At 43.5% G+C, this 26,965-nt stretch overlaps 2 protein-coding genes across 8 annotated transcripts; both read right to left on the bottom strand.

Moving 5' to 3' along the window:
* Positions 1-1,650: 1,650 nt before the first annotated feature.
* Positions 1,651-20,031, bottom strand: ano2b (anoctamin 2b). 7 transcript variants are annotated; one of them, XM_085901951.1, is made up of 27 exons: positions 17,872-20,031; positions 16,590-16,771; positions 13,640-14,026; positions 11,440-11,538; positions 11,206-11,348; positions 11,001-11,055; positions 10,881-10,932; positions 10,308-10,363; positions 10,192-10,239; positions 10,026-10,090; positions 9,824-9,958; positions 9,600-9,760; positions 9,443-9,525; positions 9,285-9,383; positions 8,859-8,942; positions 7,277-7,351; positions 6,994-7,195; positions 6,816-6,927; positions 6,690-6,747; positions 6,510-6,610; positions 6,293-6,432; positions 6,035-6,187; positions 5,720-5,772; positions 5,046-5,224; positions 4,502-4,607; positions 3,501-3,908; positions 1,651-1,718 (listed from the first exon to the last, which is right to left on the bottom strand). In XM_085901951.1, exons 1-26 carry the CDS (start codon positions 17,906-17,908, stop codon positions 3,528-3,530), a joined length of 3,246 nt encoding a protein of 1,081 aa, XP_085758077.1. In that variant the 5' UTR covers positions 17,909-20,031; the 3' UTR covers positions 1,651-1,718; positions 3,501-3,527. The 7 variants fall into 7 exon arrangements, with proteins under 7 accessions (XP_085758077.1, XP_085758082.1, XP_085758083.1 ...); XM_085901956.1 differs by lacking the exon at positions 1,651-1,718 and adding an exon at positions 15,637-15,669 and having other exon boundaries at positions 1,854-3,908; XM_085901957.1 differs by lacking the exons at positions 1,651-1,718; positions 8,859-8,942 and adding an exon at positions 15,637-15,669 and having other exon boundaries at positions 1,854-3,908.
* A 151-nt stretch (positions 20,032-20,182) lies between these two features.
* On the bottom strand, positions 20,183-26,555 carry pik3cg (phosphatidylinositol-4,5-bisphosphate 3-kinase, catalytic subunit gamma). The gene is made up of 24 exons (XM_085901949.1): positions 26,403-26,555; positions 25,777-25,996; positions 25,541-25,712; positions 25,211-25,473; positions 25,036-25,122; positions 24,862-24,962; positions 24,624-24,793; positions 24,350-24,537; positions 24,144-24,251; positions 23,988-24,066; positions 23,505-23,919; positions 23,335-23,433; positions 23,137-23,272; positions 22,701-22,766; positions 22,475-22,618; positions 22,329-22,410; positions 22,166-22,269; positions 21,948-22,094; positions 21,760-21,850; positions 21,570-21,700; positions 21,264-21,375; positions 21,028-21,185; positions 20,882-20,963; positions 20,183-20,773 (listed from the first exon to the last, which is right to left on the bottom strand). Exons 2-24 carry the CDS (start codon positions 25,987-25,989, stop codon positions 20,574-20,576), a joined length of 3,348 nt encoding a protein of 1,115 aa, XP_085758075.1. The 5' UTR covers positions 25,990-25,996; positions 26,403-26,555; the 3' UTR covers positions 20,183-20,573.
* Between the last annotated feature and the right edge of the window lie 410 nt (positions 26,556-26,965).

Raw genomic sequence — 26,965 nt, 5'->3', positions numbered from 1 at the left:
GGAATGCACACACACACACACACACTCACCAAACAGCTGTGGGTGCCTTGGGTAGCAGCCACATTCCCCTTAAGAGTGTGTGAGGTCAACAAGAGACGTGGGTTGTTGTTGTCGGTGCGCGCACGCGCACCGTTCACAATCGCGCCTCGCGCGTTTGTGAGTAAAAGTGACAGAAACAGACACAAACAGTAGCAAAAATCTAACAGAGTAATGGGTCCAATTTGAGGTCAGGGTTACACCGTAGCCGCACAGACAATTTTTTACACTTGAAAAGGGAGCCAGGAACTCGACAGTTGCTGCACTATTCATGACTTATTAACTGCCTAATTCTGTCTTTGTTATAAATTGTTCTTAAAATGGCTCCTGACACAAAGACAATACAAAATCAGAATGCTGCCAAGAAGGAAGCTAGTTAAAGCACACATATAATAACATCGCTCACAAGAAAGGCGAGAGAATCAATCAGCAAAGCACAATGGAAATTGTGTAAATCTATTTTTGTTACTGTTTTCCATTTAGATAGCGCCTCTAGTCTTAGGCAGCACTTTTTACTATAGTTTGTGACAAGACTACTCGATCTGAAAAGTCATATTAGTACGAAGGTAGAAGTAGAAAATTGGAACAAGAAATAAGCAGCCCAAAATTTTGGGGGGAAAATTTGTGAAAATTGTGAAATTTGAACTTACGCAAGAGTGTGACATTTAAGGCAAGCATCTGCATGTAAATAACCGGAAAGGTCTTTTTTTTTTTTTTCTTGTCACATCAGTCAACATCACTCAAAGGAGTTCTTTTGCTTACATTAAGAGGCACTTCTTGTTATTCTCCTCCTCGCCTGCCAATTCCATCCCATTTACACGGGGTAATTGTAACATTACCTCCTACAAATGGATTGACACAGTCATCTTTTGTCTCATCTTGACCAAGCTTGTTGCTGTTGTAACTTTTTAAACAAGGTATTGTGTTCTCTCGAGTTCTTTCAAAGCATCACGCACGGAATCACTGATTAATGTTCTGGTGCTTTTGAGAAATGGTATGGGGAAACAACACATTATCTTTCCCTTTTAGTGAGAACTGAAACAGATCTGGAATGACGCTTACCTGACTGATCTGTTTCCAGTTGGTTGAGCTTGAAATTTTCCAGGTTGCCTTCATTGTGTCCTTGAAAAGTGTCAAATCAAGAAAAGGAAAAAAAAAAAAACTTGAAGCATATCACATCACATACTATTTAGTTTACTCTATTGCTGATGATAAATATACAAATATCATAATTAAAATATCTCTGGTTTCACTTTACTGATACATCAAAAGAGAGTGGAAACGAATGATAGCAAAAGCATAAGCAATGGGGCAAAAATATGAATAGTAATTATTCAACTACGAATACAGAAACACACTTGTACATAAATAATTATTAGTATGAGTGTTAATTACATTGACGTATTTTCCTCACTTATGTTAATAGTACGTTCGGGGTTTACAAAATGGCGCCTGTTTACCCGAACAGGATTTCTTACGATACAAATACAAGCGGTGGAATTTCTCAAAAAACTGTCATCTTCACTTGTTTAAAGCGTCATTTTACAAATATTAAAATTTATATTATATAATATATACAAATTAATCATTTGTTTTTCATATACCTGCTGATAAATGTAAGGGAATCATCGTTGACAGCATCACATGAAGACCTTTACGCACACAGGTGTCACCAATCAGACCTGTCAATCAATAAAACAGGAAATGATGTCAGTGGTGCGTTTAGAAAAACTAGGAGATCTTGCAACTCAGTATGATAGCCAGAATTTGGTAGCTTATTCAGAGAAATTTCAATATACACAATATGCCAGAATTTATTCGAGATTTACAAACTCTTAATGCATTATTAAATGGATAATCCGAGATGTAAAAACGTTTTTGTCAAGTTTACACAGGTGAAAGGCTACCTGCACGTATAAACAAGCAAACGTGGAATGGAAAAAAACGGTAAAAGTATGTTAAATAAAATAAAAAAGCATGTCACAATAATCTTTGCATTCAGTCTGCTGAATTCTTGGATTCTATTTTTTAATCCTCATATACAACCAAAGGCATTTTTAGCAGATGCTTGTGACTCATTGTTGCCTCGTGAGGATGACAACGGTATTACATGAGTCATCATTGTGCCTTTAAAAATATGACAAATACAATCAATAAAAGAACAAAAAAAAAGGGAAAAACAATTCTTTACCTTTTTTTTAGGAACGGTTAGCCCCTATATACTTAATACTTATTTTGGACTTCACATTAGAGAAAGGCAGAAGAGATATAGAAAAAAAAAAGAACATAATGAGACAAAGTGTTCAAATGATTTTTTGTAAGACATCCAACAATTATGTATTTCATGTATCTCTATGTAGTCATAAGAATGTACCACAGTCACAATTTGCTTGTTTTAAGTCAATCTAAAATACATAAATAATTTAACAGTCTGCTGCTGGATAGTAAGTGAGCACACAGATGTTGTCATGACAAAAAAAACCAAAAAAAAAAACCAAAAACAAAGAGCATGTACAAGGCCTCTGAAACACAAATGACATTTTGCAGCATGTTATGACAGCAGCTATGACTTAACACTGTAATTAGCAAAAGTAAATGCTCTCAATTACTTCAAAATAGGAAAACAGTTGACTTGAACGTGACGACGATGAAAGTTCAAATGAGTCTGACTGTGCTCAGTTTCAGTGCTGCAACAAATAAGATTGTTTTTTCTAAAACAGGAAGTACATTACATCATATATCACTTTTAGCAAATTGGCATGTATCTCATAGTGTCAAACATGGAGGGTTGCGAATATACCCGAGGAACAATTACTGGCAATGGAAAAACAAAGAATCGAGAAAAAAAAACTTGAGACGTTCAATGTAAACAGAATATGTCATGGAAACAATTTGCATTTTCAGGAAACTCACAAGAGCTTTCGCTAACAATACATACGGTAAGTCTATCGAATCTGATGTTCTGTTTGCTACGAGTTGAAAATAAATATCGACATAGAGCATCATTAAGCACGTGAAGCAGAAATATTACAAAAGTGTACCGAGAAACGATTTCGATCCATTCATTTATCGATCACTGAGGAAAAAAAAGAACATTCTAGTAGGAGTCTGTTTGTTGTCCCTGAAGGTACGATCGACACTTTGGGGCTATTTCAAGCATTTGAGCTTATCAACCCTGAATCCTGAAAAGTACAATTCTATTTTTATTGATGTACCCACTGTGTTCAATTGTGAATCAATCTAAATGTAATTGTGTAATCTACAATCTCTTTCAGAATGTTATTCAGCCTATAACGATATTATTGCTTGTCTACGCAATGAAGCGAGAAGCTCCACTTAAAAAAAAAAAAAAAATGATCAGGTGAACGGCCAGCACAAGCAAGAAGGACAAAACCACATTTGAAGTGAAGCCACTTCTTTCACGCCAGAACATCAAAAAAATGGCATTTACAGGAAGGCATCACCCAAAACATGACGTTCTTGTAGCGATGTCACACAGCTGTGTGTCTGGAATTTTCGTTTCTGGGTGACGGGGGAACCTTCCTGGTGTATAAGCCGAAACTGGCCGCCCTGCACCTCGCCCTGGGCCCTCCGTCGTCATCATCTGGGCCCGGCGCCTGAGTCGGACACTGGGGCAGCGTGTTGTAGCGCCCCGGGAGGGGGAAGCCCTGAGCCGGGTGGAGGACATGGCCGGCCGGAGGGACGGGAGCCTCCTTGGCGAAGAGGCTCTGGATGAGCTGAAATTTGTCCTTCTCCTCTCGTAGGAAGAGATCAACCAGCAGCTTCTTCTCCCGCTTCAGCTGCTCCACGATAGTTTTGGGAATGTCCGGGATCACCCAGGCTACCACCAGGCTGAGGAACATCACCAGGTTCTACAGGAGGCCACCAAAAAAAATAATCTATGCAGCAAACTTGGAAACAAAGTTAAATAAAACTGAACCCTTGTCAACACCTATACTGTAATCGATTTAAAAATAAAAGTTCAAGCGCTGTTTGAACATGTAATACAGTAAATCTTTTACATACCACTAGGGGGAGCCCTTACATTGGTCTGATATTTACTCGGCATGATTCCGCAAGTTATGCACAAATAGGGAAGGTTCTCATTATCAAATCAACTTAACTCACTGAGACATCTTTAATGTTTCCCATCACGGGTGCTTAAAATAAACTGCGAGTGACTCACACACGGGTGTGCTGGATGTGATTAAGTACACCTTAACACTAATGAGATCCAGCACAAGAACATTTTTCCATCGACGGTGTGAACTTCAAAATATCTTACTCGTACCATCTCAGGGAGTTTTGATATTTTTTCTTAAGTGATTTCCTGTAAATCACTCACGATGAGAAGTCGGTCCAGCGTAGCAGCTTGATTCCATTTTCGTGTTGGCATATCTACTCCCCCCCCCCCCTCTGTTTGTTCCCCCCCCCCCCCAAGACATTTCAATGCGTGGGCTCCTACCTGAAAGAGTATGACGAAGGCTAACCTCGCCGCCAGGACGCACCAATACTGTTTGGAGAAGTGATACGCATCTGGAGACCAGGGGGGTTCTCTGTAGTCTTTATACCTGAAGGGGGGGGAGCAACTTTGAAAATATGCTTTTTTTTTTTTTTTTTTTTTCCTGTTTCTTACTAACAAGAATTATCTCATCTACAAAATGAGCGATTTCCTTTCAGCTATCCGGACAAAGAAACAAAGTGTCTAAAGCGTTTGACATGGAGCCTTGAGGCGTCCACTGGCAACACTCGGAGCCTTATCGGAAGCCTTGACGGCCAATTTCACGGCGCCGTGCATCATGCTTGAGACATGTCCTGGCACAAAGACTGGCATTCTTTTGGTATGTTATGTAATAAGGGTCGGATTCAACTGTCAGAATTCGTGCGCCCTTTGGCTCTGGAGCGATTTATATTGGGATTATGAAATAGTGGCATCGTTTGTGATTTTATCTCGTCATCAGTCGAGATAAAAAAAAAAAAAAAAGGGCGTTTTTTTGTGTGTTTTTTACCTGCAGACGGAGACGTCGGCGTGGTCGGAATTGTGCGGCGCCGTGCCGGGTTTAAAGTTGGACACGTTGAAGTAGGAGAGCGTATGGTCGATGAAGCCGTGCATAGTCCCCGACTGGCTGTACATGTACTGGTAGACCAGGCGAGGGATGAAGTCCGACGTGAAGGATATCACAAAGGCCTCCAAGAAGAAGGAGAGTGAAAAGATTGAGGAATCATAAAATTATAGACAATTAGTTCCAGATTTTTTTTTTTTTCCCCAGAATTGTAGAGAAACATTATTCTAAATGTGGGACAAAGAAACAATTGTTTTTTTTTCCGCTCTCACTTTTTAACAAGCGGTCTGATGAGATTTTCTTCTGGTTGGAAGATATTTAAAAAGACGATACTTGATTTCAGTAAGGCCTGTTCCCCCTCGTCACTCGTGACGGGGGAATTCACATCTCAATCGATCAGGTGGCAGCTCCATCGCTCAAGGCTTGAGTGGGATTATGAGTTCTAAATGCAAAACACTTCCAGGCATGAGCAGAACCCGCCTCTTTGTGTTTCTATATGAAACTGTAAATATAGTACTTGGGACATGATGTTGCCACGGTAACAAGAGGGAAGCTTACCAGCATAGCATGAAAAAAAAAAAAGTTAAATAAGACATATTGCTGCCGTTGCCTTTACTTACATTTATTATGACTGAGAATTTTCCCATGCCACTTAGTATGTTGTACCAAATACCTAAAAAAAAGAAAAGAAAATCAGTTAAAGGAGAAATCAATGGAGGTTGCTTTCATTAAAGTGAACTGGAGATATTCTTAATGCGGTACCATGAGTGGTATGTGGGCTCCCTCTAGTGGTACATGAAGGAAATACCAGGCTAATACTAAATCAATTCAACATTTTGGAGTGTCACGTGACATGATTTAAATGGATATGAATTTAACTTGTGAGGTTTTGTAAAGTTGCAAGATCTCGTACACTATGCGTAAATCGATTTTACCGATGTCTTTGGCGCGGGCAGCGACCGGCCGGCGGAGCTCAGTCACAAACTTCTTGGCGTCCAGTCGGATCTCGATTACGTTGTTCAGCAAGGCGAAAAGGGGAGCAAGAGGGAAGGAGGCGACGAACAGCGAGACAAATCCAAACTGGATAACTGTGGGAGAAAAAGATTCATTTTGGTTAGCTTGACCTAAACTTCAGCTTCAACCAATCACAGCTCGTGTGACATTGCCAAGGTGTGCCTTCAAAATTTGCTCACTCATTTCCATGTATTCAGGTGTGAGGCCTTCAAAAGGAGCGAGGGCGTAATCCAAGTTCCACTGTTGGGGAGGTTTCTCGTCTTCCTCCTTCTTCTCGACTCCTTTATCCTTCAGCGTACGCACTAACTTCTTCAACTTCCTGCCAGGATGGAAAAAGGAAAAATATACAAGACATCACCTGTATGTGATTCAAATTAAACGCTTGTATGTACGTACGGAATCCCGATTTCAAAGATGTTATTTTGGATGAGCTGCTTCCCGAGCATGATGATGCTGAGCTGGATGCACAACTCGATCAGGCAACCCCCCGGTGCACACTGAAGGAAACACACGTGGGCACTTTTAAAGGCGAGAACTTTCCATCGGGACGATTGACGTCAAAAGATCTACTCTCACCTCTTCCATTCGATAATCATTAAAGACATACACGTAACTTCCCGGTCGACCCGCAAACCTAAAAAACGCTTGGGAGTTAATGCAATGATGGGTCAATGTGATATTCCGGAAAAAGCAGCAACGTACCGTCCCTTGAAGAAGGCCACGTAAAAAATTGGCGCGTACGCATTCATGAACTTGAGTAAAAAGGCTTTAAGGATGAGACGCTCTTCAAAGTTAGTCTCCGTTTTGGGGATTTCTGCAAAACAGCAAATTAGACTTCATGAGATCTTACAGCTATTTTCATTTTCACCGGGAACCTTACCGAGCTCCGTCAGCCACACCGCCACGGCACCATAAATCTCATCCAGGATGAGAATCACCACCAAGTTAATGATGACCGCCGTGGCCGTCACCGTCACACGCACGTTGGACTTTGTCTCCGGGTCGGGGCTCATGGCCATCAGCGCCGATACTGTGATGCGGTAGATGATGACGCCGAAAACGGCCGAAAAGGTCAGACCGAACTATGGGGAGGGATAGAAAGGAGGTCATCAGGTATGCGTGTAGTTCACACATGGACTGAATCAAAAAAAAATTAGACTCACCATGAAAAGAATGGAGGAAACATTGATGCAATATCCAGGAAGGCGGTCTTTCCAGGTTAACTTCTCGATAGCAACCTAAAGGGAATGATAACATTTAGTACTTTGGGAACGTTTGAAGACATTCTCTGGCTCCCTCTAGCGGACATATTGAATTAATGCAGTTTTTTGCACAAATCGGCGACGGATAATAAAACAGCTATAAAAGGGCTAACTGCCACTACTCATCATGAATTTTAAAGCTGTCATTTTCGGATGAATTTAAAAAAAAAATCGTTTTGTCATTCATCTGATTGCACATTTCATTCGTCCCATGTAATTAATGTGTGAGGAGAGAGATGTCACCATAGTGACGGTCACTAATCTTACCTTCTGGCTTCCTGCCCAGCATGCATCACTCCCACTTAGCTGCCCTCCCGCTGTTTCTCACCATCCCTCGATTTTATTTTATTTTTTATCTGTTTTTTGTCCTTTCCTGTTTGTTTTTTTTAATATTCAATCAGACCCTGCACTGAAATTTTAAACACAATTTATTTGATGTTGATGAAAATGCACCAAATTTGGGTTGGATTAAATTATACATAATTAGATTACAATCTGGCAAAAAAAAAATTGACTCACTGCTGCTTCCTTATAAAAGTCGATTTATGTCACCCTGATCGGCTTTCATGTGTAAAATCGTGTAGGCTGAGCGGAACGCTGATGAAGGAGACGACAGAAACTTTTGGCACGGCGTCTGAATGTTGACAAAGGGCAAAGATAATTTCCCCGGATAGTACCGGCCAGTTGGAACGACATCCGAAACATCTCGGATGAATACTGACACAACTGGGTCATGTTATATAAAGCGGGCGCTCTATTTGCTTTTATTAGTGCGCAGACCTTGAAGACACTGTCGAGTTCGGCTTTGAGCCAGTCAGGCGAGTCAACAGGAGGGATGACGTGGAGACAATCCCAGCTGTTCACGCTCACATGCAAAATTAGCTTATGAAGCCCTAAACTAGAGGAAAAAAAATTCCAGCAGCAATGTGCCAAAACAATCAAATAAAATGACTTCAATTAATATCAATTTAAGACGTAACAAAATCACATATTGAAAAAAATAAACTTCAATAATGGAACGCAGTAAATAAAAAAATGGGCACAAATCAAAATAAACTACCATTAATCTAAATATTTAATTTGTCAATCTGTTCCTCCCTAATGCTAATCCCAAAAAATCAAAACAAAAAAATAACTCCAGGCTATGTTGCCCACAAATGGCATGCTGGCTCCCTCTTGTGGTGCACGTAAGAATAACCGCCTAAGCGCAGTTCAGTTGTATTTATTTGTACTTGCGTACAATTTTGTATTATGTTCACATTTTGATCATATAATTACTCTTAATATTATGACAGAAAATGGATGGATGAATAATTATGATATGGATTATTATTATTATCGATACACTCAATACCTGCGAGCACAGCAGTCAGAAGATGGAACAGGAAGAGAAGAACAGATAGGCCACCGTGTGCAGGAGAGGAAATGAAAGGAAGTGGAAGGAGGGGCAGGGAGGTGGTGGTGGTGGGGGGGGGGGGGTTACCAGTGGTCCTGCAGACAGGGCAGACAGCAGTTTTCTCCTCCATCTGTCCTTCCCTGTCACTGTCCCATCTTCCTGCTTCACAGGCTGCAGAACAGAGGGATACGTCTCACACACACACACAAAAACACACACACACGCACATAAAGACAGACTCACTGACGGCGGGAACACATGGGACATTTTTGGCTCGAGTCGTTTCGGTTTCCAGGACAAGGTGTTGAGCGAAATGTATTCATGTGGATGTGACAGAAGGACGTAACCCGTATGTGGGCCGACGGGGAATGGAGTGACCCGATTCGGAGACAATCTAGATCATTCGCTGATATGATTAAAATAAGCGCAAAGCAGTTGATGCGAAAAGAATTTGGCTTGTGTTGAATCGTAGGTGTACCTAATGAACTGTCCCCATTGAATCGATCACACTACCTGATTCTTTTTTTTCTTCTTCTTCTTCTTCTTGTTGTTTTTCTGCTTCCGTTGCCTCTTCTGGAGGAGGATGGTTTCGTATTTTGGTCTCGGGTGTTCCTGGAAGGGGAAGGAAGGGTTTATCGGGTCATCTGGACGCCGCCTTTGTGCGTTTGTACCTCGTCATCCTCGATGCCAGTCAGATCCCAACTGAAGCTTAAACTGATCTGGCGCCGCTTCCAGTGCTCCAGGAACAACACGGCTAACGAGTGTGGGGGGGGGTGATGTAAATGAATTGTATTTATTTCGGGAGGTCAAATTTGATGAAAGGCTCACCCCACAGCGACATGAAGATAGCGAAGAAGACGGTGGCGGGGTTGTCGAACAAGTGCGAGGCTCTGGCCGTGCCGCAGGCCGTGCTCAGCTGCCAGAAATCGCAGGCTCCGTCGCACAGGGGACACATGGTGAAATTGAAACGCTCGTCACACATCTCCAAGCTGGGGTAGAAACCAGAAGAGTAAGCAAATACACAAACGGACAATTAGCGGCGATCTACTCACCTGGGTATGTTTGTGTCCACCGTGGCTACCCCGTAGCCAAAAACGATAATTCCCACAATGGAAGCTGGCACGAGAAGCTGAGTGTAGACGCCGAGCCAGGCGAAATACAGGCCGATCTTTTCTCCAAAGTATTTCCTGTAAATTTGGTGATGCAAATCATGGAAGAAGATAAACAAACGTCGTAACGATGTCATCTGCTTACCTGACCAAATCAATGGGTTGGTATTTGTAGAACGCCGAGTATCGGGCCCACTCTTCGTGGAGAATCTTGAAAGACAGACAGATTGTTAGATCTTGACGAAGAGCTTTACTCGGAGCCGAGCAACTGCTCAGAGACATTTGGACAGATAATGAAGTGAGTCCGGTACCTGGCGGTCGTTCCTCTCCTCGGGATGTCCCGTGGCGTTGTAATCTCCCTGAGGAATGGAACGCGGCATAAATTAACAGACGGGTCGGTTGCTGCTGAAACGGAGCCAAAACTTACATCGTGAAGAGGGAAGGCAGAGTCGTAGACGCCCTTCGCTATCAAAGTCGTGATACCTGTGGGAGGTAAATAGAGCTGCCGTGTGTTTTGTCGTATGAACAGACGGGTTATTTTGGGTCAGGCAAAAGCGGGGGCGGCCTATTTAGGAGGAGAGGGCGGGGGGTGGGGGGGATGACCTGACCTGCGGACAGACCGATAGGTCCTCTTTCATCAAAGTGACAAGTCGACGATAAAGTGGCTCGGGGAGGACTGCGCCGTGATGAGATGGGCTATTAATGAAGCTCGCAGGCTAAGACGCACTCTTGAGGCTTTACGTGACCCACTTGTCGGGGTGGACGGGAAGCAACAAGAGGGGGGGGGGGTGATTTCTGTGTTTTTAGGCGGCAAAATGTATCTAACAAGATCTGAGGGCAAAGAGGAAATTAGGTTAAGGCGATGAATATTTTTTGGGGGGGTTTCCAGTTTCGCAATATCCTTCGGCGACAACCTTCTGTCGCGAAAAGCACACATGGCGAAATTGCTACTCGACTATCTGGCATTGTCGGCGTAGAAAAGCAAAGTATGGATCCTTACCGATGGTTTGACAGCTTCGTACGCAAACAGTCCTCCTCAAGATTTCGTACACCTAAACACAACACACGCTGGATTTGACATTGAATCCTCAGGAGGATCTTGATGCGGGCTAACACTTACGATGCGCCCCCTGGTGGCGTTGTCAAAGAAGGAGTCTTTCGATGTGATGTTGTACCTGACAACCATCAAGCGTATTTTCAATCTATCTATGCCGACGACATATACTGCAGTACAATTCGATATGCTTCCACTAGATGGCAGCAGTCGCAATTAAAATGATCCAATTATATAACACAATTGTAGAAGTGTGTGGTTTTGGTCTCACAGGTGGAGCTTGTCCCGGGAGAAGCAGTGAGTGAGGAACTTGGTGGGTCCGTGGTCCTGAGGGGGCACTTTGGGCTGGAAAAGCTGCTTGAGCTTCCTCCACACGCTACTGCTTAACGCACTTTCCTCTTTAATGTCGTAGCGCTGTCGGACACATTCGACCATGTGTTACAGAAACACATATTATGGAAACCACCAAGTAGAGAATTGAATGTGTGTATGGAAGTCAACATACCGTCTTGGTTGGGACTTTAATTTTGAGGAACTCCGCCTCCCTGCACAGCACCGGCCAGGGTGCGTGGAGGCGAGTGAAGCTCAGACCATGAGCCTTCACCTAAAAAAATACAAATCATAGTCAACTAGTATTAAATAGTTACCGGTTAAATTCATTCAAATCATCAATTCCCATTGAAATGAATGAGAAGGTTATTAATCCGTTCCCGGTCACTTTATCTGATATGCATCTTGGCCACCAGGCGGCAGAATAATACACAGATGGAGAGAGAAATAAAGAAGACTTTCACCAATAAGTGTCTCAATGAGCTGCAGTTAAAAAAAAAATAATCACAACACAAATAGATGCTACTTGTTAGCTTATCTATCTTGTTGTGCTTTAGCATTAAGGTAGCATTTTATGTTGTGTTGAGAGGAAACTTTAATTGGGTCAGCGACAAAAATTGCTCATTACATCTTCCAAATTGCTGCTTGTGGACACTCCAGATGCTCTTCCGCTTTAAATTTTGACATAGCAGTCCATTATCTGACCTATTTTAAATATCAATCCGGCGTAAGCGATTCCGTCCACGTCCCTAATCACACATTAACTTTAGCCCGACTTAGTAGAGAATTTGCGTTTTCGACACTCCTTGCACGATGCAGCCTGTTCCTGGCACATCATTTGGTCCTTTTGTCCAACATCATCACGTCCTGAAAAACACTGCATGCTAAATAACGTCCCGCTCTGCCGATGATGACTCACCCGTCCCTCGGCGGAATAATGAAGCATTTGCAAGCTCGCAAATAAATAATGCGTTGGGGATGGAGTACGTGACCGATTTGCGAATATCAAAGTGAGCCGCATTGTTTGCGACTCAGGTAACGTTACACTTACTCGGCCCCTCGATGGGCTACCGTGAGAGATAGAAACGATAGAAACCCGATTCCCTTTCTGGAGATCTTTCACTCGCCCACCCTCGTCTGTATGACTGTACCTTGTGTACCTGGCGGGGCGACGCTTGATTGACAGGCCGCCTCATTCAACTGCCACTCTCGCTGCTCTTGTGTTTCATTATCTCCTCTCTTATCAACGACTTCCTCCCCGCTTACCCCCGCTCGATACACGCGCAAAAAAAAAAAAAAAACGATGAACCTAAAATGCACAACTTCATCATCAAAATTGAATACTCAAAGATCATCACGTTCACCTTCTCCTGCCCTCTTTCTCTCCTCCCTCGCTTTGTGTCCAAAAAAGCAGCAGATATAAATACTTTTGAGTCTGGAGAAGGTTAATTAGTAGAGGGATTTCCAATTAGCTCTTTATCTCAGTAGGGGGGGGGAACTAGGACGAAGGTGGGGGGGGGGACGCGTATAGGAGAGGGTGATCATTTGGGCGCTGAGAGAGAGGCGGGAGTCAAGGAAACGTCAACTGTGAAAATTACTGAGGCGCAGTAGGTGTGAGGAGCTCAACACATCATCGAAAGAAAGCGAGATGTTGAATATTTCAAAGTTGCCAACCATCGGGGAAAATCGACCTGAGACTGTTCTCGCTGTTAGCTTCAATGCTAATACAGCTATTCATTTCTGTAAGAAAAGTGAGCACGTGTATCCAAATTGGATCCAGGCTTATCGTGACTGGCGCCCTAGTTTTGGTGAGCACTGCGGGGGTGTTTCCCGTCATGCAGGCTCCTCCCACCATCTGGAATGTTTGGATTCTCTCGCTCATAGTAGCTGCAGTCATCATTTACAGCGCTTAGCCTTGCACGTCATACTACTACTCTACTATTACTATGCACATTGTTCTCTCGTGCCTCCCCCTCATCCGCGCTCTCTTTGGCAATCGGACCGGTTGAGGCAGATGGTTTTTCCCGGCTCGATTTTTTTTTTTTTTTTCCATCATTTTTTTGGGGGGGACTTTTATCACTGTTGGCAAACCGCTCCAATTCTTATAATAATAATAATGACATTAGGATTATTCACCAGCCTTCAAATATCAAATGATTCATGTTTGTGAGCATCAGTGTTGCCATGGTTACCACCAAAAACTGTTACAAGTCACTTTAATAAATACTTTTGGCTAATAAAATGAATCTTTGATGTCTATTTTTAACAGTGATGTTTAATGATTTTTTATTTTATTTTATTATTATTAACAAAACACAGTCATTTTTTTTTTTTTTTAAATAATTTGTTCTATTTATTATCTTCATCAGACTCACCTCTTTGTCTCTTTCGATCTCCAAGCCGGCCTCCAGCAGGTTGGCCTCGAACTCTTGTCTGATCAGATGCATCTCGTGGTCGGCGGGCTCGGCCGCTTCGTTGGCGTCTCCGCTGTCCAGCTCCATGAACACCTCGCCGATGCTCACGGCCTCCCCGCCCACCACGCCGCCCCCGCCTCCTCCTTTGCCGTCCGAGCCCTGAGACGGTGGGAAGTTGCCGTTGGAAACGATGGAGAGTCGGTCGTGGGAAACCGAGGTGCTGGCGGGGGATCGGACGGAGGCGTGTCTTCGTTGGTGGAACACCAGGACGTAATCGACTTTCCGTCGGCCGTCCGAGAAGCGGAGGCCCTCGCCGTTGTCTTGGGGGCTTGACGAAGAACTGACAACCTGCAGAAGAGAAGCCGAAAGACACTCGAGTCAGATACGTCCCAAAAAAATATTCCAATCATTAGTTTGCTAGAATTGACCTCGACAATAAATAGACGGAACGAAATCGTCACTCGAAACAAATCCCGAGTGTGGTTGTTTTGTATCAATTACAGCAGCCGATTTTGCCCCCCCCCAAATGAAAAGCAAAGATTACGTAACCCTTTTGAATGAACTTGAACACGGACGGCTACGAACGCACAAAGTGGCTATTGGCAGGTTCTCAAAAACATTGAAGTGAGATTTTTTTTTCGCGGCAGAGTGGGCAGTCGCGTGGCCTTTGCCACTTGGATTCTTTATTTAGACGGATTGTTTGGAAGGAGACGGAACATTGAGGACACAAGAGGGAAGGCTCGATAGGCCGCGGGGCATGCTGGGAGATTTTCCTGCTGATTTCAGTTTAGCTTTAAAAAAAATGGAGGGCATTTATTATTGATTGATGATTAGCAGGATAATTCAAATTTCCAACCAGCTTCAAAAGTTCCATTGAATAGCTTTGTGAGAAATAAAGGAAAGCGCATATTTGCTGGATTTTTGTCGGCAGGCGGTCAGAAGAATAAAACAAACAACTGTGGCCAACGGGGACACATTGACAGGCGGAGTGAGGACCAGAAAGACAATAAAAAGAGAGCAACACCACAGCACAAAGACTCCCCTGCACAATACAGCCGCTCTAAAGTATGAGTGAGGTATGCACATTCTCTCTCACGCGTGGCCTTTTTTTTTTTTTCCCCCAAACGTCAGTTAGGTGTCCAAAAGAATGGAGGGGGGAGCCTTTTTTTTTTTTTTTTTTTTAGGGATTGTTTAGTACACAGACCCGCGGTGTTTCCCTTGGATACCATCCAAACGCGGTCACGTGTTGGGTCCCCTGCTGGATTAGCGTTCGGAAAAGCGTTACAAATTTTTTCTGCCTACGTGGGTGGAAGGAACACCTCCGCGTATTATGTATTCAAAAGCACAAAAAAGGAAGTAAACAAGAAGAAAAGGGGATTAGCAAAAAAAAAATACTAATTGTGGACAGGGGTGGGAGTGGAGGGACAGGGTTCCCTGACTCAGTAAATTGTCATTCTTTGCAGAGGATAAAGAATATATACCTGCAAGTGTTGTTATATTGTTTGTCTATATTCAAGTCTGCATTGTTTGTGTTCAAATATCCATCCAGAGATGCTATGTGTTAGCCTTTCTAAGGAATTTCCCATGATGTGTTAGCATCAAGCTAGCAGCTTTTAGGAAAAAAAGTGCTTTGGTTGTTTAGAATACTCAAACACCTGGAATTATCTTTGTTCTACTTTTAATTGGACGTGACAGTAAATTAAAGGAGGATAAAGCCGATATTCGAACGAATAAAATGTTGATAGTTGATCAATTGGCAGATTCATGAATAAAAATGAATAAGTTAACGTCTGGGAGAATGTTTTGCTTTCCTTCATGATAATAGCAACAGTTGCTATATTGGTGATTACCGATAATTGATAGTAAAAAGCAGGTTACTAGCACACACAGAACAAGAGCTGATGGCTAAAAGCGTAGGAGCAGATCTAAAACTCAAAAGAGCAAGCTGCTGTACTCACTGGGATCTTGTCATCAGTCTGCATGCTGTGACGCTTCAAACACAATCAGACAAGTTGAGGGAGACCATGAGTAAAAGTTGGCAAAAAGGCAGCCCAATTCATCCCAGCCGCCACCTCCTCCTCCATCCCTCCAAAAAAAACAAAAAAAAACAACACTACAGGTCACGCCACGTAATCCGCCGTGCCGATGCAACAGGTTTCATGGTGCCCAAATCCTACAGGAGCTTTCGGCTCAGATCTAAAAGGAAGCGTGGAGCTGGAGCATGATCCACACACCAGAGCAGGCATCCATCTAGTTTTCGCACTGAGTGTGTGATGAGTGTCTGAGTGTGAGTGTGTGTGTGTGTGTGCGGGCTGCGTGCGCACCGCCGGCGCGTTTGGCACTGTACGCTCGGCACTTTGTTTCGAAAAAAAAAAAAAAAAAGGGGAGGGTGGGAGAAAAAGGCAATCTGTAAAGTGAGTGCACTTAGCAGCCACTTCATTAGGAACACCTGGCTAAGTCAATTCAAGAGCTGCGGTAAGTATAAATGATGTATTTTGGCGCTAGTGCATTGCAGCATACTGAGAATTGTTTTTTCCGATATTTTCGATCTCATCGGGTCGTAGCTAGGGGACACCCTGAACTGCACTCGTACTCACACCTACGGGTAATTTGGAGTGCTCAATGTTTTTTGGGATGTGGGAGGAAACCAGAGTACCCAGAGAAAACCCACACAGGCGGGGGGGAGAACATGCAAGGGGGGGGGGGGGGGGGGAGTCTGAATCGAACCTCTGAACTGGAAATTATCTCTCTGGATTGTTAATGCAGCTCTTGTATTGATTAAAAAAAATAATAATCTGGAATGTATCAAGGAACTATGTCGAGATGAGAGGAGGAATTTCACTTCATCAAGCCATAGCCTCGTCTGAGGTAAAAAAAGTGCTTTGACGCCCTCCGGTCATCACTTAGTTACCTTAAGTAGACTTTGAGCCTCCTCGTTGTCAGGTTCTGCTTCCAGGATACTGTAGGACACGGGGTCCAGGCCCACCCGGGATACATCCCTGCTCAGGTGGTACAAGGTGTCGCTGTGGATGGACGAGGACTCGCTGAGAGCCGTGGCCACCGGCGTGAAGCCTCGTCCGTTCCCCCGTGACTCTGCGACACATTGGGTTGAAAGAAATATATATAAAAATTGAAGATATTGTATTTTCAGCAATGTTCTCATGATGTACAGTTTATTCTGAAAATAATTCCCACTCGGGACCAAAGTGGAGGATCTTGGATGATTCAGCTGTATTGATTTAAATGTACACTATCGTCTCACCAATTGTCCTGGCCAACATTCTTCTCATCCTGGAAAAAGCAAATCAGCGTATTTATGTGCTTCAAATACACACACATAAATTTATCATTTAGCTCAGGTTCATATCTCATTCCAAAAACTTGAATGAGATTTTGAGTCTAGTTATGAAAGCTCTTCTTTGGTTTACATTCGGTGGATCTAAAAAGTCTACACACCCCCTTTTCAAATATGTTTTAGTGAAATAATGAGCTGAAAATAACATTGAAATACTTTCGAGAGGGTAAGGAAACAACTTGAATGACGGGGTTGCAATAGTGTGCACACCCCGCCGTATAAATGTATTTGTCGGCTCTCTAGTATTTCTATTTATGACACGACTCTGTCGCTCAGCCAAAAGCGTTTCTCGAAAAGAGTTGCTCGCTTTCATGTCCATCTAACAGCCTTTCTTTTAATAATAAGGTTACGTACGACGAGTGGTTATTTAGGGAGACAGCCATCTGTAGCCATAGTAACAAACCCGGCATCTTACTGTGCTCTCATTTCAGTACCTTGGACAGCTCACTCTTTAGCGTCGCTTGAGTCGTCTATTCTGTAGTTCAATGTACGGGAAATGCGAATTAGAAGGTCGAGATGACTTTTATTTGTGCGTTCATTTCATGCCAGCAGTCTTGTACGGCTCATTTGGCTTGTGGTAGTCCGCCTGGGGTTATGTTGGAGAAGGAGGTCTCGCAACTGGAGGGTCGCCAGTTTGAAATACCCGAGGACGGACTTAGAGAATATCCCTCGTGCATATGTTTATGATGTCAGATGGGATATTCACGCAAAGCAGCACATGATCCAATGCTTTCACGCAATCGGATTTGACGATTACATAGTTGGAGATGCATTAATCTACCCCCCCCCCATCTGTATATAGCGGTAGCATGTTGGTGGTTGCTAATGTGACACTCACCTGTCCAGGTAGAGGAGGTTGATCGGCGGGAAGTCATCTTCCGTCCACTCCGAGCTCGACGACTCAGTAAATCAGTCGGGCATGTTGTGACCAGCAGGTGAGAGGAAATCCAGCAAACTCAGGCAGTGCAATCCCTTAGATCAGTGGAAGATTAGCTCGGCCGGGATTAGACTCCAACTGGCCTAGTGGGACGGACGGGGGCGTGGGACAACCACCGGGCTGATTGGATATTTGGAATTACAACCATGCAGAAACAAGAAAAGATTATTGGGACCTCTCGTGGGCATTAATTACTTGGCCTTCTGTTGATGTGCACAAACACAGAGGGATTAGTACAAAGGAGAAATTAAACAGAGGTGCACCATGATGCGTGAAACAAATCTAAAAAAATATCCAAAGATGTTAAATGTTGCAAATTCATTCAAATAGCATACATTGGAAAAAGAAGGGGATCGAACATTGAACCTTGAGGGACGCCAATTGCGGAATATTCTTTTTTTTTTTTTTACTTGGGAGTGAAAGCATCTTGTTGTATTGATGATATATTTATCCAAAACTTTATCTCAGCCTAGTTATTCGAGTATCCACTCGCATGCACCCAAACATTCTGTCAGTAAGAGTATCTGATGTGGCGCTGTGACCCATACACACCTCCATGTTCGATATCCAATTACAGCTGGTTTCGATATGTTCAGGGCATTAAATTTTAACTATTAACGGCTATAAGTAGTAATTGACAGTTGTGAAAAAGGTCAAGCTTGGACATCTCCAAGTCATTCATAGAAATAAATACATGTATGGAATTTATTGCTTAGGATGTGTTGGCATTTTATTTATAGTAGTATGAAATCATAGTTGGGGAAAAAAAAAATCTTTTGGCAAACTCTGATGAGAAGCGAGTGGGTGTGTTTTAATTAGATTTGACTGACAGTTCCCACGGCAACATACAGCGGGAAAGCTTGTCGAAAAATATCCCACAAAAACAAGACTAATGCTTATGTCAGAAGCTGATTGAGAAAATAGAATTCTGAAGCCTGTCAAAAAAGGCGACCTACTAAGAAATACAAAAAAAGAATTCATAATGTCAGCCTTAAATATAGCAAAGATATAGTTGCAATTCATAACGACAACACTAGATGGCAGTAACATGTAAAAATAGCTCCAGAAACGCGCTTGAGTTTTTCGTCAAACTCTCCAAATTAGTACGCTGAGGTAATAAAAAATATGACTATACTCGTTATGACAATTATATACATCTGCAATGTAAATCCGCAAATTCAAAGAATCGTACATCTCATTGAACATAAATAGAAGTGCATCACACCCACGGGTTATCACCATATGCATTGAAGTCAAGAATATTGTATGTTCATTTACATCTATGCATGCTAATTAGCTTCTTTTTTTTTTTTTTTTTACATGAATTCAATATTTGTTTTACAAATCACAAGACAAGCACGAACATGGATGATAGTTTGAAATGAATTTGTGGTGCAAAGTCATTAGAAACTGAAGTTGTCGCATTGGCGCGGGCGCGCACACACACACACACACACACACACACACACACACACACACACACACACACACACACACACACACACACACACACACACACACACACACACACACACAAATTCCCTTGCTGAGTGATCTGGTTCACAATTTCCTGGAAAGGAACCAGATAGATTAGAAGACATCATACTACTTTGCTCCCTGAAACTCAGTTGACACCGGCACATTTAGACCATTTCACAAAATGTGCTGTTCCTAATATTGTGAGCATGATATTTGATTTGTAATCATCAATTTGTGCCTTTGCCATGAGGCTTGAAATCACAAATGGTGAAGAACAACAAAGCGCTTTTTTTTTTTTTTTGCATTTCCATTCACAGTCGTGTGCGTTCAGCAAATCGCTTCAGCCTCCACACAAGTCACAAAGGCGTGCTAAAAAGCTTTAAGGAGCCATAAAGAGCTGAGGAGGCTTTTTTTTTTTCTTCCCTATACTGACAAATCCATTTGCAGTTCAAAGCAAGAGTGAGAAGAAAACAAGAAGAAAGGGCGTCAGGCTTGTCCACCTGCACCCACTCATCGCCTGGAACAATAATGTCAATGATTAAGATGGAAAGAGATGGGAGGAATGATGATAGGGAGGAAGAAGAGATGAGAGGGATGCAAGTAGGATGCTCGACAAGCCAGTTTTATGTCACACTGCGCCCTCTTGTGGTCAAAGTTTATACTAATAAAACAATATTGACTATGAAACCACAGACATGAAAAGAACCTCAATACAAAGCACAGAGGAAAGAACTAAAATTGAATAAGGTTTTGATTAACCATTTTTATTGATTTGACTATTTTGACTGCATCTCCCTGAGAGAGCCCATGTAAGGAAATATATTTTTCAAACATATTCGAAAGCATTTTTTGAACCAATCAAACAAATCTAATACTGTACTGGAACAAGTGCTGTGTGTTGTAAACACCACTAGAGGGCAGTAACGCCTAAGAATGGAGTTCAATAGGTAGTTGTTGAACGAGAAAGGCAATTAAGGTTCATGTAAAAAGCTGAAAAACCCAATGAAATTTAAATCGCGTTAAAAAAAAAACCAGCAAGTAGTTTAGCATGTCATCAATATTGTTGTTTTTATCATCGTTATTGTTCGACTGCCCTTTCACACGTCTTGCCTTATTTTTCCTCCTCATGTGGAGCGTTTCTCCACCCCCTGCTTGATCCCCAGCACCAAGTGAACAAACCAGTTTATCTGCACCATCCAGCCTTTCTCCCGGCAAATCTCAATCTGGTCCAGAAGGTGGCGCTGCGCCTCGTCCTCGCTACGGCCGACGGTGAGCGCTTCGCGGATGTACTCGATATCTTCTTTGCTGGTCAGCTGGGGCATGCCTATTAGGAAATTGCATTTCAACTTATTTTAGTACACAGTCAAATCTATACTGCCCTCTAGTGGCCAGATAGCACACAGCACTTATTGAATATAACAGCATTATGCACCTGTCATCAGCATCATGGAGAAGAGGATGATGAGCAGGTTGGTGTGGTGCCGAAGAGCTAGGTAAGCTTTCACGCACACGTCCTGATCCCCAAATGAAAGGAGCGTGAAATAAGTGCACAAATGGGAGAAATTGCTTCTGACGCACCTGGAATTTCTGGAAGTGGGGGCTGCTTTTTTTTCCCGACGTTCCCATGACGTACAGGAAGTCTGGAGTGAGCACAAAGGGAACCCACTCCTTACTGATTCCCATGAAGCTTTTGTAGTTCCCCAAGATGTGACCAAAGTCGATATGGAAGAGATTCCCTTGCCGCAAAAAAAAAAAAAAAAATGAATCTCATGGATATATTGTTTGCTTTGAAAGCCAACGTTGAGCGTGGTTACCAGATTCGGTGATCATGATGTTGTCATTGTGGCGGTCGCCTATGCCCAGGACGTAGGTGGCCACACAATAACCGCCACAGGAATACAAAAACCTCTCCACAGCCTGTTGAAACTGGGGAAAAATAACTTTGCGTGAAATTGTAATTCATAAAAGGCGGCGGGGTCTAAAAGTAGCTTGTGTGACAGGAAACCACCGAAGCTCACGGCCGCTTCCTGTCTGTTGTTTTTTGCGACTTCCTTTGAACAGTGAGAGGCAAACATGAACAATATTTGGCCTTATTAATAAAAAATACAAATAAATCATACCTTGTCTTCGCCCACACACTTGTCCCGCAGCCATTGATGTAGAATTTCATCTTTGAAAGCTCCGGTGCTTCCCACCACGCTCTGCTGGATGTTAGCGATGGTGGTGGCGTCCTTCACGATTTCGATCATACCTGAGAGAAAATTTCGGGATGAAACATGGAATGAAATGAAGGCGGTTATAATGACGGACCTATCCTGTTCCCGGTAGAGATGCAGCCGTAAGGCAGCAGGCACAGGTCCAGAGACTCGGTCTCCCAGATGGACTGCATGATCAGCAGAATCTGGCGGGAAACAAAACACAAAACTTAACACAGACAAAAAAAATAAAAATTGACAAAAGAGGTAAGGGGGGGGGGGGGGGGTGAGACTGTCCACCACCTGCAGGATGAGCATGTCCTGCCTGAGGTCATCCCCGTGCTTGAAGATGATACCAATGGGGTCCTTGGACAAGGTGGTGGGGTCGGCCCTTTCAAACTGTAGCCACAACGGCTTCTTCTTGGACGCCATCACTTTGCACTGCTCGATCTGAAGCCCCAAAAATAATAATAATTCAGTCAGGAATCCCCACGTGAGTATCGTCAGTGCGTCTCTGTTACCAGCAGGCGTCCGGCTCTCAGTCCGGGATCATAGGGGACCCTGAAACCTTGCGGAAGACCGGACGATTGCAGAGTCTCCAGCCTCTGACGCATCTGACCCACCACTGCATAAGGATTCTCTTGGTAAATTTGCAACATTATCAGCCTGATTTTGAAAACCAACCTTGTGTCGTGACGTCATATTTGTCCGGGGACATGGTCTTGATCTCTCGGGTGACTTTCTGCAGAGCCTCGGTCACCTCAACCTGGAATAAAGCAGTGGATGCTGTTAATTAATCGGTGATGTGCTTAAGAAGAATATTTGCGTACCTGTTTGCCGAAATCCTGCAGCATGGCCTCGCCACACCCTCGCAGGTAGGCCTCCAGTAGGACCGCAAACCTCTGCTGGTAATGCTTGGATTGGGCGATTTCGCTGCGTAGGAACCAGAAGAGGAAATGGCCGATACGCTTGCTCTGAAAGGTGAAAATAGACACGATGGCATTGTTTTTTTTTTTACCTGTACATGATATGTGATGCATTTTTCTTCCTGCTTACCCGCAGAGCTCTTTTGAGCAGAAATCTGACAAGGGCGCTGTCATGATAGGGCTCGAACTTGACCGCCTGCACACAAATATACTGCTTATGGAAGACCATAACTGCCAAAATCAAAAAAATCAAATAAAAGTGAAAATAAAAATGAATAGAAAAAAAGTATTAGAAAAATTCAATTTAAAAAAATATATGAAGATCTAAAAAAACCAAAGAAATCATACAAAATCAAAGTGAAAATAAATACAAAAATAAAAAAAAGTTTAAATATTAAGATTAAAAAAGTGGCAAAATAAATGTGGAAATAAAAACAAATATATCTATAATTGAATATTCATTTTTTAAATCATATTTTTCAGTTTTCTTTCAATTTATTTCGGATTGGTCCTGCATACATGCTGTTTAAAAGTCAAATTAAGGAAGCACTTGGCAATAAACAAACCTGAACAAGCTGCAGAAGGTATCGCAGCACGTCATCATCCTCCAGCGTCTCCAACTTCCTCACGGCCATGGAGCGAACTTGAGCGTCAGAGTAGTGGCAGTCCAGCAGCTGCATGGCCAAGCCGACGTCCAAAACGCTGACGTGCATCAAAAGCCGTCGTGAGAAACAAACTGACAAATACTAACGGCGCTTTCTTACCTGCTGTCCCATGCGGTGCAGCGCTCCAACAAGCGGTGCATCGCCAGGACGTCTTCTTGTTTCCCCCACCTGACTGACGACAGCAGCTTTGGATAGGCCCTGACAGGGTTGAAAGAGGGGTGTGTAGACTTTTTCAATCCACTACTGTTTGCGTTCCCCTATCCAAGTACCTGGGGTCACGTATACAGTCGTGTCGGAAATGCCAGAGCAGCTCTTTGTCTTCAGGACTCAACGGATGCAGGGGGTCAGTCGCCACGATGGCGGCAAACTGTTTCTTCAGGTGGTTGGGCATCTCCCTTTGACCTCGCTCGTGTCCGTCGGCGCCGTCCCGACCGGGTTCGCGGCTTTTGGGAAGCACCACGGGGTAGCAGTACTTATCCAGTAAGATGGCGACGGCCATGGAGGAAACCTTATCCGGGTTAGTGGCTGACGTCAGCTTGTCGGCGTTGATGCTGCTGCTGCTGCTCTCCTCGCTCTTCTCGGGCATTTTCCACATGTGTAGGACGAACTCGCCCTGGCGCAGCAGCGAGCGGTGGTCGATCAGTAGCAGGTTGACGTAGTACAAGAGGCGGCTCTTGGTCTTGCCTTGACGGACGACAGCGGGTGAGGATCGCTTCGGGAGGGTTCGGCGGCGGGATTTGAGACGGCCTTACCGTCGTGACTTCCGGATGTGTTGTCCTGGTAGGAAGAACTTTTGGAGGATGGAGGCTGGGGTTGTTTACTGCACACCACCTGGGATGAACATAAGATGGGATTTATGGCGGATGTGACGGACCATATTAAAATGATTAAAATAGATTAAGCCTTACCTGGAGGTTGAGACGAGACCCTTTGGGCAGGTCCTTGATTTTAATGTTAAACTCTAACCAGGAGTTCCATAACACTTCTTCATTGAAGGCTTTGGGAGTCGTCCGCTCCTTAAGTACAAAAATGAGGTTTAAAATTAGTCATGTTTATACATTTATTTTTTAGCTTTCTGTTTCACCCAAAAAAATTTCAGTCCATTTTTTTCCACCTGGGCAAGAAGTTGCTGACTGTGAAAGATGCTGGCCTCAATGTAGACCACAAAGTCGGAAATTTTGGGAAGAGCCGGGATGTCGATTCCCAGCACCTTCACCCGGAATTTCCTGTTACAATCCCACATGGAGACGGTGAACACTCGCTCGTGGTCCTTCTCGTCGATAGTCAGCTGCTCGTGCGTGCCTGGGAAAACACCCAAAATGACAAAAAATAATAAATGGCTGGCCCTCGCAAAAAAAAAAAATATATATATATAGGATTGTGAAGACCTGCGACACCAGTGCAATCGTCCACTTGGGCCCAGTCCTCTTCACGAACCAGATCCAGTTCAGGGTCAGGCGGGGTCTCCAAAGCCAAGTGGATCTCCTCCGCATTCTTCAGACACTGACGGATCCAGTTGAAATTGTGCAGCGGGTTCTCCCCATACAAGTACTCCTCCCTGCTCAAAAACAAACCCGACTAACTCACCCGATCCTGAGTCGATTGGCGACTCGATTTTGAACAAACCTGCCGCACACCCGCAGCACAAAATCCGTTTCGCAGGAGCTGTCGGGGATGCCCAGCAAACCTCTTTTATTTGCCATTTTGGAGAAGAAGCTGGACAAAACCTGCATGGGACGGACAATGAGATGAGACATTGAGAAGCAAATCGAGACGATGAAGCGGAACGCTTTGCAACACCTGTGCTGGTGTGTCGTGGATGGACACTTTGATGGTGTGACTGGCTGAGTGGATGTGGATCACCACCAGGACGTGGCCGTTGGTGACCTGAGAGGACGAAAAGAGCCGCCCAAGAACAGAAATGAATTCGAATTTATTTGTGGCTCTCAGATCTGAGTCCAAAAATTCAACAGACCTTTCCCAAAAGGTGCTCCGGCAACGTCTTGTGTGTCACCCACGGGTCCATGGAGTAAAGCTTCGCGTCGCGTCCCGACAACTCGATGCGTCTCGGCGTCAGCAGCTTCCTGCGGGTAAACTCCAGCTCGTCATCGTGTACGTTGCTAACGTCGGTGACATCGTAGCCGATCAGGTAGTTGAGGAAGCGCTGGTACTGGAGGGTCTGGTCCGAGGGCTGCGGACGAGGGACCAGTTTGATCCGGCCGACGTCCTTCTTCAAAGCTTTGGAAATTTTTTTTAAATAAAACCTTTATGATGTGGTTTAATCAAGGTTAGTAATCAAACAAACCTCTCCAGTAGCGAACGCAGTCCAACGTCTGGAAAACTTGATGTTTGTCGTAGATCTCACACGTGTTGCCTTTCTTCTGGTAGAGCAGTATGCAGTGGTCAGGAGAAAACCTTTGGTAGAATTCCGGACACAGGTTGGATGTCACTGCATTGAGCCAAACCTGAGCCTTCACCTGGGGAGGAGAAAAATTTAAAATCACCTTAAGTTGAGTGGATAATTAAATAGCAATGAGCAACCTGTTCCACTGTCCAGTTTCCCGCAACCTCCAGTTGCAGCGAGTCAGGGTCGTCGCCACCCTGTGTGGGTGTCGGGAGAATGAACTCCACGGCGACGTGATCCATGGAAGCGCAGGAGGACGACGTGATGGCCTTCCTTCGTCTCCGCCGACTGTTGTCCTCTCGCAACACTACTCGCTCTTCCTGGCTCGACTGGATGGGCTGCTCCTCCATCACCTAACTTGAGAAGCGATTAAAATGGGACAATTTTATTTGGAGTGGAATCATTTTTCACATCGCATAAACAATAGTCTGAGTGTCTTAAAGTAACAGGAAACAAAACTATAACATTTTAAAAACTTCCATTGCCATTTTATATGATTATTTAAATAAACAGGATGTAATGACTGGGGGGGTTGTTTTTTCCCCCCAAAAACAGGAAGCTTGTGTGGATAGTAGTCTTGAATGTAACACTACACAAAATGACACGACGTTGACACGTTTGTTTTACCTTGCACATAGTTTGGGCCAATTTGTTAAACTAATATATTACGAAATAATTCATTGAGAAAATATTGAGAAGGGGAAGCGGCACGCAAGAAAGCTATAACGGTACAAGTGGCAGAAAGTCGCGAAGGAATACTCACTTAAAAATGCAAAAGGTGATAACACCCGGAGCAAACAACCCAAGATTCGGCATTAAAATGAGGCGAATAGTGCACATTATAGAACAAAAATAACTGTTGTAAAAGAATCAACAATGTTGCCTCGCTGCCGCTGTAAAGTGGTGATCTGTTAACTTTGCTTGACAAGTTAACAGCATCCAGTGACTCCTTCAAAATAAGAGGCCATTCGGAAACAGAATAACTCTGTTGATTTAATCTTTGCTGCCATCTCGCGGTCGAATTGAGTAACTTCAGTGTTTACTTTTACTTTCTTTTATAACTAAATTGGTTTATTAAAACTCAAACCTATTTATTAATTTCCTACCTAACAATTTTATTGATTGGTTCCAATAACGAAAATGAAAGTTAGAATTACCGCAATCAAATCAATCGTGGTTTAGATACTGATTAATAAACAGTTTTAATTGCTCTGTTCAACGACAATAAAGACGTTCTATTATCGATTTTAATCTTTCATTTTTAATCTTTTATCTCGACTTAAAAATGCAAGGCCGTCTGCAAATAAACAGACCAATGAGGTTGCT

The sequence above is a fragment of the Syngnathus leptorhynchus genome, chromosome 21 (genome assembly GCF_054491065.1).
Source record: "Syngnathus leptorhynchus isolate UIUO chromosome 21, UIUO_Slep, whole genome shotgun sequence".
Classification (NCBI taxonomy): Eukaryota; Metazoa; Chordata; class Actinopteri; order Syngnathiformes; family Syngnathidae; genus Syngnathus; species Syngnathus leptorhynchus.
The sequence above is the reverse complement of the archived record's forward strand: the minus strand, read 5'-3'. Positions and strand labels throughout refer to the sequence as shown.